Here is a 20,978-nt window from a genome sequence, read left to right as displayed (position 1 = left end):
TCCAACAACGAAAACAAAGAAGTAATAAAAACTAGCATCGTAAATAGTGACAAAGAAGAATCTGATGCTATCAATGAAGAAAAGGAGACCAAAGAAGATGATCAACCAATATAGAAACCTGACACCTAATTCGCATCAAAGTTCAATTTTACAACACCAAAGTTAATTTTTACAACGTCAAAGTTCATCTTGACAAAGTCAATATTTCCCTATATATACAGCAAGGAGCACTGATGATGATTCATTCGGAATCGAAATATGGCCTTATTTGCAGCATGAATTCGAAAAATAAGTTTATTTTGAATTTTAATAAACTAAACGTTCACCAAAAAACTTTAGCGAAAAAACGAACTACAAACATATTAACCCCAAACATTCGGTAGAATTTATAGAATATTGTAAAAATTATGGTCTATTACCAACATTTATATATATATATATATATATATATATATATATATATGTGCAGTTGCTAATGGTCGCTATTGTTATTGTTTAGTAAATTGCATAAATATTCAAAGAAATTTTAAATAAGTCTCCCAGAATTTAAAAAAAAACCGAAATAAAAATTGTTCAAAAAACCCATTGAAATTAAATCAATTTTCTTTTCATTTTTGAATTTCTTATCCGAACAGACTGGGTGAAATGAATGTTAGAGATAGGAACAAATTAGATATCAGCTTTAAATAAATGAAGTGTTTATGAAATTTTCAAGAGCATTGAATGAATGAATGTCTTGCATCGCCTCTCTATCTGCATGTTTAAATGTTTCTGAATGCTACTTCAAGTAACTTCACCTATTTATATATTGCTTTATTACTGCTTGTTTCTTCAAATGCTCTCAATACTCTTCATATACTTCATACTTCATACTTCATTACTTGCTTTGAGTTTCCTGTTTCAAACGAAGAAATGTTCTTTTTGAAAAATTTGTAAAGGTCTTTCCGCTATTTTTTAAAACATGTCTCTATTTTTTGTAGTACTTATTGTTCTATTATTATTATCTAAAACATTCTAAACCTGTTAGAATATTTTAGTCATAAAAATGTAAACATTCTTAGCTAGTTGATACACAATATGGATATTCATACTCTACCCACTCATTAAATGAAACACACACATACACAACACACACAGAGTACGTCAATACATACATAGATGCATTCATACATCCATATATGCATACAAACAAACATATATAAATACATACATACAAACAAACATACGTACATACATGCATGCATACACATAGATAGGCAGATGTTGTGGGCCTCCTGCAACTCCCAATGTGTCAGTCCCTAATTGTCTATATCCACTTTTTATTGGACCGTTTGTACTTTTTTGTGTTCTTTTTATGTTTATTTCATGACTTTTATGCAGCTGTTAACTTTGAAGTACATTTTCTTTTCATTAAATAATGGAATGTGATTGCTCTGAGTTTATATTTAATGGCTGACTCAATTTGAAAGCGAACGAACAACTTTGCCAAGATAACTTTCGTCATTAAATTTTTATTTTTTTTTAAATGTTGTAAAATTTCTTAATTAAACAAAATGTAAAATCTAATTGATTCATTAATTTGCGTTTTTAAAAGTGCTCTTGAAAAAGAGAAGAGAGGTGAATGGTATAAAATGGAAATGGCAATTATAATGTGCACCTATAAATATTCCAACTAATGTTTATATGCCATTCCCTCCTGTGTAAACTAAGATTCCAGTCTATAATCATGATTCAATTGCAAGATAAAGCTCAATTAATGTCCTTTAATGTGTGTGTATTGTAGAAGTTTTCATTTCACCTACATACATGTACTTGCACATACAATGCAGTTATCGTTTTGGTTGTGTGTGTGTGTGTATCTGTGTGTGTGTATCCAATTTCATATGAATCCAATTTACTACTATTCTTTATTAGTTTACACAAACATTTATCTTGATCACGTCTTCTTCTTTCTTCTTTTCAATTATGCCTCACAAACAAGGGACAGGCAACATAATTTAAGTGCCTACATAAATAGTTATCACAAGATGACAGTTGAGCATATGTGGCTTACTTGTATGTATGTCTACTGAATGGCGTTATAATAACTCTTTTATTAGCTGCAAGACTGACTGAGACACATCTGTTGAGGGGACTGCTTGTTAATATAAAGAAACAAATGATCTCACGGACTCTCCTCATGTTTCTATATTAATCTATGAACAATGGCTGGTTGTTATGGTGATATGTTTATTGTTGGTTTGTAATTTTTCATGATCATTCATTTATTTTGGGATCCTCAAATGCTATGCTGCCACTTTTATGACTTTTATTTGTTTTTCTTGTACAATATCCTAGCAAAAACTGCCTCATCACAAACATTTCAAGAGATATAATTTCTCAGTGACCTTAAGATTTCTCATCATAAAAATTTTTATCAATGAAATATTTTTTCCAGTAGACAGAAGTGATAAATGGCCTGCAACATTCTCTCTCCCTCTCCTCTCTCTCTCTCTCTCTCTCTCTCTCTCTCTTTCTCTCTCTCTCTTACTCTTTTCCTTTTTTTCTCTCTCTCTCCCTCCTTATCACTTTTTTTTATAACACACAACCAATATGATCCCAGGTTTGCAGGTTTGTAATCTGTAAGTTGCAATCCAACTTTCTATTCGGGGTCGTTTGGCAGCTTTCCCGTTCGTCATTTCATGTCGCTTCCTGTCTGCCCGCTGTGAAATCCTAAACGAATTAACCACACACCATTTAAGACAACATTTTATATTCACGCAATTTCTAGCTTAGGATGACTCAGATCTTTCTTCACATCACACACACACACACACACACACACACACACACACACACACACACACATATATATATATATATATATATATATATATTTGAGAAACAGAAATTTTTGATGTCAGTGGCTAGTTTAATAATTTCATTTAATATCCACCTTAGAAATTTGAGCCAATTTTAGAAGCCTTTAGAAATGTTTTTTTTTCATTTACATAAACATCATCACTTGCAAAATATTTTTCACTTATGTTTTGCAAACATTTTTGTTTACCTACCTAGCTCTGTTGCATTCCCATGCTCATTATGGTGTCAAATTATTTTTTGGGTTTGGTTTGAATTTGCGCTTGCAACGTTTTTAAATGGGTGCATTAATAGAACGTAAGTCGTCGTTGAGTTGAAGCATGCATCGATGTTCGTGATGTTGCGTAGGTGCAATTTTCAAGATGCCTGGTGTTCTATTTTGTGTTGTTTGGCTTCTTTTTTTTCTTTATTCTCTCCTATGGTAGTATAAAAACTGAGGGTGAACTAATTGTTAATGTTTTAAAAACAAATCTGGCACTGTCACATGAATTTAAATTAACTGTTGCTTTTTAAAAACGAAAACGCAATATGTACAATTTCAGAACTAAATTTGATGATATGTACCACTTCAGTCTGCTGTGTATATGTTTGATAGGGCTTGGTAAAGTTATTAATACCGTCTGGGAAAAATATTATACATGTAAGTCAATTTGTTCTCATCAGACTTTATCATTTCATTGGAGGCAAATGCTTGTTATACAAATGACTGTTCTAAAATTTGTAACGCTGGAGCAAAAAATGTGCCAGAAAGTTTTCGTAGTCTCTTTTATAAGTCTTTCTTATGGTTTCATTGCTGTTAATTAATCTTTCATCTTGCATATGTGTTCATTGCCCTGTTCCTTTAATAACCAGCCATTCATTGATTGTTGACTAGTGAACAAGTTCTAGAATTGTTTTTGAACAAATTTCCAATTAATTCTACTACTGCTATGATGTTTAGCATTTTTATTTTATAATATTTCTTCTTTCAAATGGAATTTATGAAAACTGATATTACTTCTAATGTTAATGTCCATAGGGCTCTCATGGCAACTTGAGGTCTCATAGTTTCAATGCTCAACATTCACACCTCCACTCTAACGCTCTCCCTACTTATCATAACCTACTGTCACAAATATTCATTCCTATCTTATAGCAATAAAATATTGTTTGTGGATGTTGCAACCAGCAGATAAATATTAACTGGAGTAATGTGGAAAACGTGCTGATGTTATGCTGAGCGGGTCCTGAAAGATTCAAGTATGTATGTGCAGTCGGAGATAAACAATGCTGAAATATTTTCAAACTACATTTCGGTCTGACTGTTAAGTTGCATGAAGCTTTGTACTTGATTGATGACTCTCATTACCATGAAAAATATATTTTTGCTCCGCCAGTTTCTCTTGAGTTATTGATTGCCCGGCTATCTTATTGGTTGTTGGCTTTTTTTCTTATCTGCCTTTTAAAATCAATCCTCTTCTCAATTATTAGATGTTCGTTGATTTGTTGCATCAGTCCTGTTTGAAGGACTCAAGATGTTTGCATTTATTTAAAATCTTCTATCTTCTTGATCGGCTACTTGCTGTATAATATATGTTTATCATCGGAGTTCTAATTATAAATTTGAATGTTTGTATGTATATTTGCGTGTATCATTTTTATTTATGAGTGCAAGAGAGAAAATGATCAAGCATATTTTTATTTGATAAATAAATGAATGAATGATTTATTGGTATCCAGATTAGTTGTATGATTGATTGATGTTTTAAATTAGTTTATCATTGCTTCTCATTTAGATCTGCTACCAATATTTTTATTTTTTAACATAAAATTTTTATATATTTTTTTCATTGTTATGATAGTTATGCATTTAACAACAGATTTGAAATTCTCTACTCTATGCAGTTTTATGAAAATTGTGAGTGAATGATGAATATGTTGTTTGCTAAAACAATCCAGGGTCCACACCAGTCTAACCAGCCTTTCAAATTCACAGTGGTCGAGTCATGTGACAGGATCAAGGAAGAATTCAGCTTTCTACAGGCTCAGTATCATAGGTTATTTTTAATTTCTTCCCTTTCTATTTAGTTACTACTTACCGTGACAATGTTTTTCATCACTCATTCGTAATTTCTCTATTTTCCCATGTCATGTGTTTGTAGTAAGCGAAAATGCTCCAGTATATTTAAAGCGTTCTTCACACATAGCAGCTGGATTATCTATTCAATCTTTCATTCAGAGACACTGGTCGGTCGTTGTCTGGTTGATATTTATGGGCATTTTTGGATTTTACCTCATTGTTTTTCCAACTTTAAGATACAATAATATATGATTAGTTTAACTGTTATTCTGTTGTATTCGTCTGGAGGTTATTTGGTTGGCTCTATTTCACTGCAAGCATTTAAATGTTCCATCTCCACTTACAGTCACCAGCTAGCATTCAGTGCGAACCGTTCACACATCATATACTCGTGTTTCTAAAAAATCTGAAAATTAATAAATGTATGATTTTAGTTGAAGCTTTTACAGGGTATGGGCTGTTAAAGTTTTACTTTAGCACAACACTTCTAGCTTGCAGCAACAACTACATCCATATTTCATAGACAACTAAATTAACACTCAAGTTTAAAACGTTAAGCTTGAGTTGTTCAAATAATTTCCAAGAGATGTAGTTTCTAACATCTTGCTAAAAGAGTGAACTTTAAATCATTTGTTATAATTTTTAAGTTAGCCTGCATCATCATATCTTCTAAATGTTTTTCTTTATTAAATGTCATTTGAAGATTTATGATTTTTCATTATTTTTTAAAATCTTAAAACTGGCATGATGGATGGATGCAATCACTTGATAATCACATTCAAAACATTTCCTCACAGTTTTCAAAAATCTTACAAATCCATTTTTTTTCGCAACTTGAATACATTTCAACAACTTTCAGTTGGCTCACTTGTTTTTATCACAATTTTTTCTAAACTCTTTGTAAATTCTGTTCCAGCCGAAAAGCCTTCAGCACAATTTTTGCATTATTGTCACAGAAAGAAAAAGGTTGTAATTAGAAACATAGGCACGCATGGCTGATTCAATTCAAATATTAAATTCCTCCTACAACAATCCTTCCCATCTCATTGTGATATATTCTTTAAAAATGTGTGCGCCTACTGTGTGTGTGTGTGTGTGTGTGTGTGTGTGTGTGTGTGTGTGTGTGTGTGTGTGTGTGTGTGTGTAGAACACAAAAAGAACATTATATATAAAATTTTGCCCGGGTGAAATGGAATAAATGAGTTTACAAAGATGCATGATTAATGGCTGTATTTGTATCAAGCTAGACTCCAATCTGAGTGTTGATGAGATATTGTTGATGATGATAACGATCATGATCATAACCCTGATGATGATGACGATGGTGAGGATGGTAATGTTTTGCTGGTATTCATTTTTCATTTGTAGGTCTGCCAATGTTTAAGATGCGTGCATGGCTCCCTGATGACATTGACATAAAATTTTTTTTCATTAAACATTTACAAGCTTGAAGATGGAATGCGAGAAGTTGGCGCAGGAGAAAACAGAAATGCAGAGGCATTACGTCATGGTTAGTCTTGGTGATGTTGTTGTCGTTGTTGTCGCTGATGATGATGAAGGATGACGATGACGATGATGGTGGTGGCTTATGATATTAAACGTTCATAATTGTGAATGATTGATGTTATTTTCATTTGTACTATAGTCGTTTAATAATCAGTTGTTTGCTTCGGAAATAAATTGAAAACATATAAACAAACATAGGCTCGTGTGGTGTACAACGAGTGACAAAGAATGAACAGGGCGTTTAAAATGGCTTAGACAAGCAAATGGTGTTTTAAATGGAGTTGTCCCACAGATGGGGCGGTGTGCTGAGTAATTCTCAAATGAGCGGATTAACGATGATCATGGTGTAAGTGGATAGTCTGATATGCAGTTTAAATTAGGATATAAACGGTATTGAAACTTAAAAGGAATTAGTTGACTTGTTCCTTGAGGGAATGGGGATGACCATTATGGTGAGAGGCAATTATAACGCCATATTTCAAGTAAAGATGGTGATGAAGTGTCGTCACACTTTAAATGAAGGTGACTACGGTGATGATAGATAGTTGGGGCATCGTATGAGCTTCTTATTGCAGTCATCGAACAAAACAACGGAAGTATATGTGATCTAACTTGAAGTTTCAATTATTCTCATACAAATATATTTGTGTATGAACCGATATCCTTTTGATGTGCTACAAAATTTGTTGTGACATTTTTTTTCTTGCAGAGTATTAGCTCTTGAAATTTTACCAACTGCAGCTTAATCGCTCATGTTTTAAAAGAATTTTTCTCAAAGTAAAAATTATCATAATATTAAAAAACCTATATAACAAAACCAAATGCTTAAATAAACTGAGGAAAAAAAGGAAAATACATAGATGGAAAAATACTTGTATGTTCGTGCAAACATTGGCAGCCAGCAAGCGCTGGTGCAATTGCATGCAGCAGACAGAATGATGAATGCTTGAATAAATGCAATGCGAAAGCAGATCTTTGTAGAATAGTTGTTCTCCTGATAAAACAAGTGTTATGCTGACTGACGTTTGACATGATTTTCCATGTTGTTGATGTTGTCTTTTATTGTTTTGGTGATGAAATGTGTGTTGTTGTTCGTATACCTTTGCATCATTAGAGTTGGTGTGGTTTTTTATTTAGGTTCTTAGTTCGCATTGAAAATTAGAGATTCGGTTTAATAACCATTTTTATAACGCAGTTAATAAAAACCATGTTGGAACAATATTTTTTATGGTATGTCATCGCCACGTAATCATCTTATCACATTGCTTCATCTTATCCTACAAGCCAGTTGTAATGATCGAATGTTAAATATTTTTCTGCTACAAAAACACATTGAATGGAACTAACGGTAAATATATAATCTGCAAGCAAAACGCTGCTGAATTGTAGGTGCATATGTATGGAAAGTGGGAGAGTTGGCAGATTGAAGCATATCAATATTAGTGAGCTTTGAAGGCATGAGGCCTTGTCTAAGACATAAATTGTCATTAGCTCCAGGGAAATGTTCTTTAAAGAACTATCTTTCAAACTGCAGTCTGTGTTATATTGGGCATGATGACGATGGTGGTGATTATGAAAATGATGATGATGATGTTGATGAGGATAATCGTTATAAAGAAGATGATGAGGATTGTATGATGAAGATGGTAGTGATGATGTCGATGATAACACATGAACAGATCATGAAGTGGATTTGTATAGACTATTCAATCTTTCTTTTAATACCTGTTTTTTGCAATGATAAATTGCAGTTTTACATTCATAATTAGATTTGCTTTTTTCCGTTTTTTAGTCTTCGATTAATTGTATCCTTCTTTGGTTGGTTTGCCTTGGTAATTCAGCAATTATTATTTTCAGTGCAGATTCTTGGCAATTTTATTAAAATTATCTTTTGAAAAGTTGATAAATAGAGTGTTTCAACAGGCTCAACTGATAAGTGAACGGTCTTGATCAGAGGGTCAGTTATGGCATGTTTGTTACTCTGTTTCAAAACATGGCGTAATTTAGAGTTTTTTGAACTTCAACTTTAACACTAAACGTGCATGATGCTCATTGTAAGGTCGAACGATTTCCGTGGTACCCTTGGTGGTGGTCCTTCTTAACAAGACTTGTACATTAACTGGCGGTTTTGCTTGCAAGAGCAGCGTGTATAAAGAACAAGGAGTATATTTATGATTTATGTATGCCAAATGTGCCAGCAACAGCATGAAACATAAGAAATATAAACATAAGAAATATAAACATAAGAAAGCAAACATTGGTACCATTCAGTGTCATCTACTTTGGAGGTAATAAATTCTTTTTAAACATGAACGATCTTAAATTATAATTTATCGTTATTTTTAATGAACTACTAAAGAGCTGTATTGAATGACAATACGGAGCCAACAACAATTATTTGAAAGTCTTTCAATAGCTCAGCATTGCAATATAACGATGTGTGATCTGACTACTGTGTGCTTGAGTATATCTGCTGAACGAATAGTACAATGATTGCATTTACGTCAATTGTTCGTCGAACCATTCTTTAGCATCCAGTATTGTTGTTGTCGTCGTCGTCGTCGTTGTTGTTATCTGAGTCGTTGTTGTTGTTATCTGTGTAGTTTGTTTTTTTCATTTGTTGTCATTGAAAGATATTCTCTGTTAAATTTTATTGATTTTTCATTGAATTGCATTTTCAAACCAACATGTTAATTAATTAATGAATAATTGAATGAACGAATGAATAAATAAATGGATGAATCATTGCACGAGTAAAGGTATAGGCAGACTTATCATCGAGAGTATAAACAAATGTTTAAGCCAAGTCTAAGCGAGCATATAAACAAACAAACACATAAATTGCCGCAGTGATCATGCAATACATCCTCTCCACTGTTATCTGCATGTATTCATACGAATGTACCTAAAAAACTAAGCAGCAGCAAAAAATATGAAGAGTGAGCGTGGCCTAGCTTGAAAGGATTGCGTGCATGCACACACGTTAGTAGCATTTGCTGAGATGACGTGCATCCGGATAGCCGGTTCTCAGTGCTCGTTCTTACACTCAGTACGTGATCTACTCATGACGCATTAACTCCAAATACTTTACTTTATTTCTCATGAAAATGAATTTTTAGACCCGGTGGAAGGAATATTTAGTGCGAATGGTTTGATCAAGTTATTCATAGAAATAAGTGTATACACGCACATACGTGCAGGTATGTGCGTGTTTCTCTTTTTTAATCATTTCATTTGTTGCCTGCCCTCAACTGAAACTAAATTTATTCAAATATGATTTGTTGGGCAAACAGAAAGAATCAGGTTGCTGGCAGGACACTACTATACATAAAAATATTAGTCTTTTTACAATCAAGATGTTGATTTCGTTGCGATAGGTGCTTAAATTTTGTTTGATTATTGCAGGCTTTTACCAAAAACGTATGTTAAAATTGTTCAATTTTAAGTATTTCATCAAACACATTGGTAACTTACTGTTATATACATGAAGATTTTAAACGAAAGATTAATTGTTTGAATACTCTAATAATAAATCGTTAGGTAGATTAGAGGGATAGAAATAAATTACCTGCCATTCAAATTATTAGAATGTTTGTTTGATCGCAACAATCACGCCATCACAAAAGGTGCACGGTTACACACAACGATAATCGTGGAACGAACTGCAGACAGTTACACAACAACACGCGTCGTTTTATTGCCTGCGAGGTAGTAGCGAGCCTTTTACAAAGCAATCATTTGATTGGCTGTAAGGCTGCTGCATATTTATTCCTTTATTATGCGCTGGCCTGCCTGCTTGCCTGCCTGCGTTTTTGTGCACCTCTTGTTTCGCATTATGTTTCGAAGTGTTCTCAGGCTTAACGTTTTTTAACGTTCTTGTTTTTATTGTGTTAATAATCCACACTTTTCTTGAGTGTTGTTTCCTTTGTACGTCATTCGATGTTTATGCTGATGAGTTGTTCGTTATGGTGAAACCAACGAGTTTGTTATGGTTAAATTAGCCTCTAAGTCAAAGTGGCATGTATTACTAGTCTTGTATAAACTCTGCATTGTAAAATAAATAATTATTTCACAGTGACTATGAATTGTTTATTACTAACATCAGCAAATATACATATGGCGAAATGGATGAAGAGATAAATAAATGTAAGACATCAAATGGACGTCTGACAGGGACAAACACGCCCCGCATTTACAAGCGTCAGCAACAGCAGCAGCAGCACATGTTTAATCACATGAGAAGTGGTCGGTCATTAATTTTCATTGGATATTCTCGTCCTCCCTTGCTTAGCATTGTGCCGAATTCATCCGCTTATTCATCCGTTCATCCTTTCGTTTTTCCATTTCTTCCCTCCATTTTTCTGTTCTTCCACGCATTAATTATGCTCATTCATCTATCCTGCCATCCTTGGGTGACCATTGTTAATAACGTGTTGTCGTTATTTTCAGTGGATGGGGTCTGATGCTTGCTTGCTTGATTACTACGGATAATTAACTAATCCTCCGACCAGGCCTTTCATTTAGGCTGCATGTGGTTGTGTATAACTTTTGAAAAAAATAGTTAGATAGTTTTTGGACAAACATGTTAAACATTCATTTGCATTATTATAAATCAGTTGATAACCAATTTGAGAGCGGACTGGCATCCAGCTTACCATTACATTAAAACTTCCTCGTTCCTAATCTAACATAATTCTCCTTTAACGACCACGATCATCTCATTATTTTCATCGTCTGCTCAATAATCACCCACGTGATCGTATACATTATTGTTGTGCTTAAATGAATTTCCATCCAGTTGTTTAGAGTTCTCCTTCTTTCAACCGATCATGCGAGTTAATGGGTTTTTGTATTTTTCGGCATGGATTTGTTTATAGCATTTACGCTTGCATGCATCACTGTCTGGACACCATTTTGTTTATGCGTCTTTTGTGTCTTGCACAAATGGCCTGCCTGTTATGTACATTTTATAGTTTCCTTATTATGTCATAAGTTGCTTTGTAATTGGGGCTATTCAATAAAATGGCTTATTTGGCTGTTAAGTATTACGTCGTGTCGCCGCTCTAATTTTTAATTTAACCGTCATTTCCAGAATATTTTGTTTTCATATTTGATGTTGCTAAATTATTTTTTGTTCATGGCCTCACATTTCAAATATTTTTTATTTTCCTCTTCAGAAGTATATATCCTGTGTGTTTGGGACATTTAAAACGTGCTTCAACGAGTTTTAAGATTCTTTCAAGTTTTTAATTTAAAATAACATTGACCCCAATAAAGTTGAAAATGATTGCTCATAAAAACGTTTCAAGAACATGTTGCATATTCTGCCAGCCAGCCAGCCAGCCGCCTCCTGACATTCATTTCAACATCAGTGATCAATCAGGATGCTTGAATGAATTTATTTAAGGCGTGACTTGCTATAAAAGGACTTCGTGCATGGGACGGTCGGCTTGATTGAACATCTGTTCATTACTTGTTTGCGGCGTACGGCGCTTGAAAGTGGGATTCACTAACTAATGTATGCAATCAGGCTGCCTGCACACCGCCGAAGTGATAATTGCCGACAGGTTTAAAAATGCACGTAGCGAGATTGTTTTCAACGAGACTCCTACAAGTCCTGTCGCTTTTATTGTATTTATGTTTTTATAATTTTTTTCAAAGTTTTTTCAAAGAGGAACATTTAATCATTAAAGCTGCAAAATTTTTTTATCAGATTATTTTTAATCTGCTCACTTCATTTGTTATAAAATGAATTTCCCACAAATGGATCTTGAAGTTTTCAGCTTAGGTTCTATCTCAGATTATTTGTCACTGAATGATTTCTACTCACTTTAAATTTTTTTGTTATCTGACAATTGTTGATTATTTTGAATAACCTTCATTTAAAACTTCATTCAACAGTACTACGAGATGTCCTACGGTTTGAATGTGGAGATGCATAAACAAGTAAGATTTCTTTTCTTTATATTTCATACTAATAATATTTTGTTGTTTTTATTTTGATTCTATTTCACATTATTTTGTATGTTTCCTGTCACTTTTTTTACTGTCAAGTAAGCCATTTCAGTTATACCCACTTTCAAGATGCTTTTAGTTCAGTTTCAACATTGTATCTTATTTTTTTATCATTTTATTTCAGTTGCAACTTTGCTTACATTTCTCTTTGTGTTAACTTAATACAGCAGTCTTCATTTATTTGTTACCCCGAACTCCTTGTTAACATAATATATTATCGTACCACACCCTATTTCATAGTACCACATCATATCCTGTCTTGTTTTTCAAAATTTTGTTCAATTGTTAACGTTACAAATGGCCAACTTGTTGTCAAACATTTTTTAATATTTTTATCAGACAGAAATAGCCAAAAGATTGAACACCATTTGTGCACAAATTATTCCTTTCCTGTCGAACGAGGTGTTTATTTGTTTATTTTTCCGTTACGTTTTCATTATATTTTTTTATTAATTTATTCATTACGTCATCATACCACACTATAACATATCACATCACCAACACATCACCAACACGTCACTACCACATCATGCTTCAGCATATCAGATCATATCCAACCATATCCCATCGATCGAGATCAACGTTTCACCACATTCCTAACTAACCTTAACAAAATGAGACCACACCACACCATACATCACACACAACAGCATACCACACCACACATCACATCACACAACAGCACCAGCAGCAGGTGATAGCAGCTGTTAAGAGAGCAGAACAAGTGACGTTGCAGGAATTAAATGCCATCATTGGGGTAAGTTCGACTTGTTTCGTTCGTTTGGTCGTTGAGGTGTGTTCGGCAGTTCATCTTGTCATGTGGGTGGATGCTGGGGAGTGACCTGTTTGTGTTTATATCATTGCCAATTCATTTTGTTTGCCGTGTTTTTTTTCTGCAATCCACCCTCTTCCACTTCTCTTCTTTTTCTAGTTCTTTGATTAATATTTAATATTTTTCAATGTTTATTCAGTACAGACATTTCAAATGATCGTACAGCGACGACTTTCGTGTCTTTGAAACGTGCTTCATACGTATTTTGTTTTTATTTCTATTTCATTTTTATCAAATATCAGCATGTTACTATCGTTTATGCCTGAAGCATGGCGAGTTACTAACTTGCTATTATATATGCTAATAAAAATATAAACAAAGAAAAGGTAGACTTGTATGCATAGGTAGACACACAGACGTGCTAATACTTTGATGCAAACATTGCCATTCAAACGCCTTCACGTTAATGCCAATGTAGTTGTTGGTAATGTAAAAACGTTAAATGAGATTAGACATTTTGTGCCCGAGGCATTGATATGTTTTCTTATTGCTTTAATATCTACAACTTTGTTTCTTCATTTTTCGGCCCGTGTTTCTTTCTACATCAATTTGTCTTCTTAAGTTTGTTTATTGTACCACTCTTAAATCTTAACATTTAGTTGATATTTTTTAATTTTTGCTATGTATTTTGCAGAACAAATATATGTAAGTCATGTTATTTTTTAAATTCTTCTATTGGATTGGTTTTTTTTTCTTGCTTCTACCTCTTCATTCAACATTTAAGCTCCAGGCTATTCATTGTTCAATCTCTCGCTTGCAAAATGTTGAGTTCATTTCAAATGAAAAACTTTTTCAACTCTGTTTTTTCTCAGTTTGATTAAGTTTTATCTTCAGAAATTTCGCTAATGAAATTTGTACTTCTAAAAATTTTCTGATAGTGCAGATGTTTTTAGCACAAACATTCATCTAGTACTTCTTTCAAATGCTGTGTGTTGGTTGTAATGGGGTTTTTTAATTTTGAGATGCGATAACACATTTACAAACATTTATTTATTTGGATTTCTAAAATTATCTTAATTTAAATTTGCTTAGTTTTTGAGATTTTTGTTGACAACTTGTGAATGTTCGTAATTATTCGAAATAATTATAAACTAAATATAAAAGTAATGAATATTTACACCAAGTTTTGCACCATTACATTTATAATTACATATGATTAGGTGTGTACATAAATTTTATTGCAGCGCTTTGACAAAGGGATCATTTTGTCATCAATTTGCTATATTATTTCTTCCAGCTGGACATCTTAAATGTTTGAATCTCCTTCAAAACTTAATTCAAACTCTGTGGATTATTAATAGTAAAATATAGAAATAGACTCAATTTTCACGTGATAAACTTGAATAAATGTATTTTTAATGTCACTACACACGCATGACTGCTTCGTTTGTAAATACTTTCACTCACACGAATCTCTGTCACAACAATTCATTTTCGCAATGCTCATCTGTTGTGTACAAGAAAGTGAAACTTACAAACACATTTACTTATCAGAATTATACATCATCGTACCGCACTACCACCCAGCATAAATCACAGTGAGAATTTGATTTTTAAAGTTTCATTTCAGATAGTGTTATTTTGGATAGGTTTATTATAAGCCGCAATCGGGAATGTTATTTAAATAAATTTATTATCATATATAATAGAATATAAATTAACAGTTTAGTTGTGATTGAATTTAACAATATTTGGCTTTGCACACACACGCACACACACACACCCCACACACAAACATATATATATATACATACAATATATATATATATATATATATATATATATATATATATATATATATATATATATATATAGTATAGTTTGTGTGCGTGTTCAGTTCACGGAATACGTTTATTTCATTTTAATTAATTTTTAAAATTCATTCTTTTGTATTTGCTCTTTCGATCTTTCATCTTTCGATTATCAATAAACACATGAACTTTATTATTTCTGTTCAAACATTGAGTTTATACAAACATGCGGTCTTGAAGTACATGATATCAATCTTGTTTTTATGCATGCTGCGTTATTTCTTATTCATTCAACCTCTGGTGCATTGTGTGATTTTGTTTGCTTTAAAAAGGTGAAATCCATGTTTACCATTGAGACTCATTTTTTATGAAGCATGTGTTAATTCCTTTGAGTGCTTCTTCAAATATTAATTTAATATATTTCGATCTGTTTGTCCATTATTATTGTTTTCTTAAAGGATGGATGGATCAGCCATCGATGAACATTGAATAACTAACTGATGGTTCTTCATTATTAATTTAACGCTTCCATAGAACCTAACTGCTTTTTCTATTTTGTACATCAAAAATTTTTTCACTATAGATAATGACGATGAAAAAAATGGTAAATGTGTAGATGTTCATGTTTTAGCAAATCATTTGTTTTTCATGTTTTCATAACAGAAATGCTTTCCTCCACACTTTTTTGCCAAATAAATATTGGAAGCTGTATGCACTTATATATGCACATAAATAAATAGATTCATGCATTCAGAATGTAAACACGAAGATTCTTGCCACAATATCCAAAACAAACAAATGCCCAAGTATATTTGCATGTCTGCATGTATGCGTGTTTGTATATGATTGTGAGTGTTTACGTACGTTTGTGTGTGTATGCATACAGAAATGCCGGTTTGCTGACATAACACTTGCTTCCGTCACATTTGTCTGTCCCTGCTCATAAATGCAGAGCATCCAATCTTCAGTTTTTATTTGTGTAGTTTTTTAAAATCCTATGTATCCCAATTTTTTTTTGGAAAATCAAGATATCATATCAAACTCAGAATTTTGAAATTGTATACCTAAAATTTGGATTGTGTTTCATGGTTTATATACAGATGGAAAGATGAAAAGTTTTACTTAAATAAGACGTTTTTTTAAAATGTCTTCAAATTCTGCCAACCATGCAGATTGTGTTGATAAAATTCAGCAGAAAATCAGTTATTCATTGACATCCGTTATGGATTGTATGAACTATCCAATTATTCTAGGACAAATGATTGAAAATTTAAATTAATGGCAGATAATCATATATATATATATATAGTTTTTTGTTACATTTCTTGATATTTCTAACCAAATTCTTAGCGTCATTGTTTATTCCTATATAAGTGCTGATGATGAGTATAATCGAAATAGGACCTATATGCTTCATCTTGAACACCAATGATTTTCTTTTACTAATTTTTATAAATTGGATATTAATTATAAATTTATTGTTAGAAAAGCTAAACCGTAAACCGCAAACTTTCAAAAGCTAAAATTTTGGTAGAAAATTGATCAAATATTGCCTCAATTAAATATATATATATGTGGTTATATATATTAATTATGGTCTCCTTCCAGCCCACATATATAGATTTGATTTGCTAGATTTATTGATATATGCCCCTCAGTCGCTTGCCATGGCGCTATATAAAATGACATTATTATTATTATTATTATTTTAATGCGAATATGTTTACTAATTTATTTTGTTTGATGATAATGAAAGCAAGCGGCACATGTTTTCTTTCATGATTAAAAATATTTTCACGGTGGACTGGCAACGCAATCTGACAACACATGTGTTTGTGTAAAGACAGACAGGTTAAGCACACATTTGCTTTCCAGCAAATTGTCTTCGTGCAAACAACTTGCTAGTCAGAACAAACAATCTTATACTCGAGCCTTGCCAATTGCATTTCTTTACTTTTTTTTATCTTTTTAGCAGACTTTTCTTCCACTTATATTTTTATCTCCAATTTGTTCTATTTTTATTTCTGCACTGTGCTTTCATGCATGACAAAATCTTTTGAAAATTAATCTCTTTGTTATCTTTTTATTTTCAAGAACATTTATCAAGGATGCATTCAACGTTATATGTTTGTATGATACTCTTCTGTATGATATCTATGATACATTGTGCGTTACATAAGATACATTGTATGGAAAGATGCATTGTATCAAATATGGTTTCTATTTATATGATAATTTATTATAATTTGAAATTATCTGAATTTATTCTTCCAGTTCTTAGGTTGTACCCAAATATTTCAAGTTTAAGTTGTTTAAAATATTGTTTCACAAAAATTTTTGTAACGGAACGAAGAATAGAATAAATTATCTCATTAATTTTTTAGTTTTTTAAATGTAGGACCTTGAGCAGCCAACACTTACCCAGTCATTAAGTGCAAAACATTTTTAAAAAACATCAATAAAAGTTAAGATCAGATTTTTTTGAAGCTTCATGTTCAACGTTCATGCATTTTCTGGCTGTCTTTTTTGTTTTGGGATGAATATTATTCTGTATTATTAATGATACGAAGCAAGTTATAATGTGAATCTTGCTTTTTCGTAACATTCTTGGTCAGATTCACTCAGCCTATTGAAGTATTGTGATCAGCTGTAAAAATGTGGCTCTACTGAATGCCTCTCACTTGGTGGCATCTTATTTTTTACTATACGTTTAATTTCTTCTGGGGTTTAATCAGTTCCAAAATTATGTTCCAGTCTAATTTGGTTTCTTTTGTGCTGTGACACTTGATCGTTTGTTTATTAACTTCTCGCAAGAACATTTCTTGGCCTGCTGGCTTTCTTGCCTGATTTTTTTAATTTTTCAAATGATTGATTTACACCACCGGAAAAAATATAAAATTTGAATCACTTTTTTTGTTATTTAACAATTTATATATATATGTATATATATATATATATATATATATATATATATATATATATTAGGGCTGTACCGAATTTGAAATATCAAATTCTGCCGGAGCCGAATTTGAATGTCAAATTCGGTCGAAGCCGGAGCCGAATTCGAACATTAATTAGCAATGACTCGTTCATGGTTCATTTTGACTTAGTCGATCACCTTGTAAAACTTAGCATGTGAAGCAAATATCACATTGAATTATAAACTATTCAAATCTGTTATTTTTCAAGTTTATTGTAGCTGCCAATTTAAAAAACAAACACAAATTAAAAAAAAATTAAGCAGACATTTGAATTAACATGATATTATAAATAAACACAGTGTAGATTTCTTGAGTTATTTATTAAACAGAAAAATTAATAAAAACATAAAAATGCAAATAGCTGAAACCATTATTTTAAAAATAAATTGTTAATCATTTTTAATCAGATTCTTGTTATATTTTAAAAAAATAAGTTTAGAAGCATTTTCTGGAAGAAGTGAACTACGATGATCACTAATCACTTCACCTGCTACACTGAAAAGGCGCTCAGATGGTACACTTGTTGGCGGGGCACTCAAGTATGATTCATTTTCCACCAAAGCAAAGGATTTTCAGTTCTTGGTAATAAAGGTTCCAACAAATATTTGTCAAGTTCACTCTCAATTGTTTCAGCTACTTGTTGTTGTATATTTGCTTCTGAAGATTGCACAATTTCTTCCATACAGTCCCACAGCGCAGAAGTATGATCCTTTTCTAATCTTATTCGTTTAGCTACAGTTTATTTTTTTTTGCATCTGCTTCTATATTAGCTAAAATTTGGTCTTGTTGAACATTGTTTTTTATTTTGCCATTTGCCAGCACGAGACCAAATTTTGCTGCTGAGAAGACATTTGTATTGAAAAATTTGTTTTTGAAACGAGGATCAATCAACGTTGCTACTATGTACAGATGATCATGTTCCAAACTTCCAAATCGTTCATTTAAAAAATTCAACAACGACTCCTTAAGTGCCTTGACTTCTATGTCAGGCCATCTTTTTTTAACAAATTACGCAACACAGCGACAAGAGGTGAAACCAATGATATTCGAGATTCTCCAGAGCTAATCTCACGTGTTACATCTTCAAAAGGACCCAAAACTGATGCAATATTCTCTGCAATGTTCCACTGGTGTACAGTCAAACAAGAAGTACCTTCCACTTCCGAGCAGTACAAGATCAGTGCACGTCTTTGTTCGCACAGACGCTGTAGCATGTAGAATGTCGAGTTCCATCTTGTTCTGACATCCTGTATCAACTGGTGGTTTGGTAAACCAAGTTCATTCTGTGAAAGAAAATGTAAGCAACGAATTCTCTTTTTAAAAAATCAAACAATAATAATTAAAATAAATTATGACAAGAAATTTAAAAAAAATTTAAATTAAAAAAAATAATAAAAAAATATACATATTACAAGTACCTGTATTTCTTTTAAACGACCAGTAGCAGAGGAGGAGTGTTTGAAATGTCCAACAAGTTTTTTTGAAATGTTTAAAATTTCTGAAACTTCTTTTTGGTTGAAAAGACCATCATGAATGCATAGCTGGAGAGTGTGTGCAAAGCAACCAACACTTGAAATATTGGCATCACGGAAACATTTAGATATATTTGCAGCATTGTCACGAAGTACAACATGAATTCGACTGACATCAATTGACCACTTTTCCAATATTTGCTTGAAAGCCGCTAGCAAACCTTTTGCTGTGTGATGTCCATCAAATGGTTTGCAATCTAACACATTGCTTCCATTTTCAAATTCTTCTGTGATCCAATGGACAGTCAAACCCATGTACGATTGCACATTATTATCTGCTGTCCATGTATCAGTAGTGAAGGACAAGTTTTCTGCATTGTCAGTCTCCAGCATTATATTCAACTGGTTACAAACTTCATCATGCATATTTGGTAATATGTTCTCAGCAAAATATTTTCTGCATGGCACTTTATAACGTTTCTCCACAACACTCATTAGGGAAACAAACCCTGTAAACAATTTACAATAATTTTTTCACTTTAAATAAATTGTATAATTTGACATAAAATTTTTTTAAACAAATTAATAATGTAAAATGATGCAGGTGCAGGATAAAGCAATTATTAGTTTACTTTCTTTTTCAACTACGCTGTATAGTTCAAGATGAGTGATAATCATTTTACCAATAGCTCGATGAATCTTGAAAGCAGAGGTGCTATTTATGTCCCAAACTTTTTGTCGTTCAACCTGCTCTATCATAGTAGGCTGTATTGAAGATGAAGAGACTTTTTTTGGGACAAGTGCGGGGACATTCTGTGACACTGTACAAGTTTTGGCTTCTTCCACTTGTTTTTGCATTTCATCATATTCTTTCTGGTGTTTCGTGCGAAGGTGTGTTAGCAACGCTGAAGTGGAAAACTTCTTCACCTCTTTTGATTTTCCGCCACGTGAAATAACACTGGGACACAACAAGCACTGGCATTTGGATGCATCATCAGGCTGTACACTAAAATACTCCCACGCTATACTTGTTTTTCCTTTATCTTTCATGTTATTTACTGATGTCGACAAAATGGCCGTAATTAGAATGGAGGAAGAAAGACGTTTGAGTCCTGTTGAAATATGAAATATAAATAAACCGACGTTTACGTTTTTCAGGTTTTTATAAACAACAGAGATGTTTACTTTTGAAACTTCCTGTAGCGTGAAAACAACTTTCGGGTGCATACTAATTTGCTGTATTTGCTCATAGTTTAAAAAAAATTTTTTTAGTTCATGTTTTCGCTGAATCTTAGGACGAATTTTTTTAGCCTATATGCTACAAAATTCGGAAATCCGGCCAAAATTTGGCCGGAGCCGAAGCCGAATTTGGAAAAATGGCCGAATTTCGGCCGAAGCCGAATTTCGGTACAGCCCTAATATATATATATATATATATAAATTCTACCGAATGTTTGGCGTTAATATGTTTGTAGTTCGTTTTTTCGATTTTTCTCACTANAG

General features: G+C 32.5%; 1 protein-coding gene across 1 annotated transcript in view; it reads left to right on the top strand.

The window, feature by feature from the left end:
• The window catches only part of HELRODRAFT_184828 (hypothetical protein), a 48,167-nt gene that overhangs the window by 4,610 nt on the left and 22,579 nt on the right, over positions 1–20,978 (top strand). Inside the window, exons 2-6 of the mRNA XM_009010981.1 lie at positions 4,798–4,895; positions 6,365–6,428; positions 12,326–12,370; positions 12,779–12,841; positions 13,122–13,196. Of these exons, the coding sequence (XP_009009229.1) occupies positions 4,798–4,895; positions 6,365–6,428; positions 12,326–12,370; positions 12,779–12,841; positions 13,122–13,196 (345 nt within the window). The remainder of the gene's footprint in view (positions 1–4,797; positions 4,896–6,364; positions 6,429–12,325; positions 12,371–12,778; positions 12,842–13,121; positions 13,197–20,978) is intronic.

This window comes from Helobdella robusta, assembly GCF_000326865.2.
Source record: "Helobdella robusta unplaced genomic scaffold HELROscaffold_1, whole genome shotgun sequence".
In the NCBI taxonomy this organism is placed as follows: domain Eukaryota; kingdom Metazoa; phylum Annelida; class Clitellata; order Rhynchobdellida; family Glossiphoniidae; genus Helobdella; species Helobdella robusta.
This window is presented reverse-complemented; position numbering and strand designations above follow the sequence as displayed.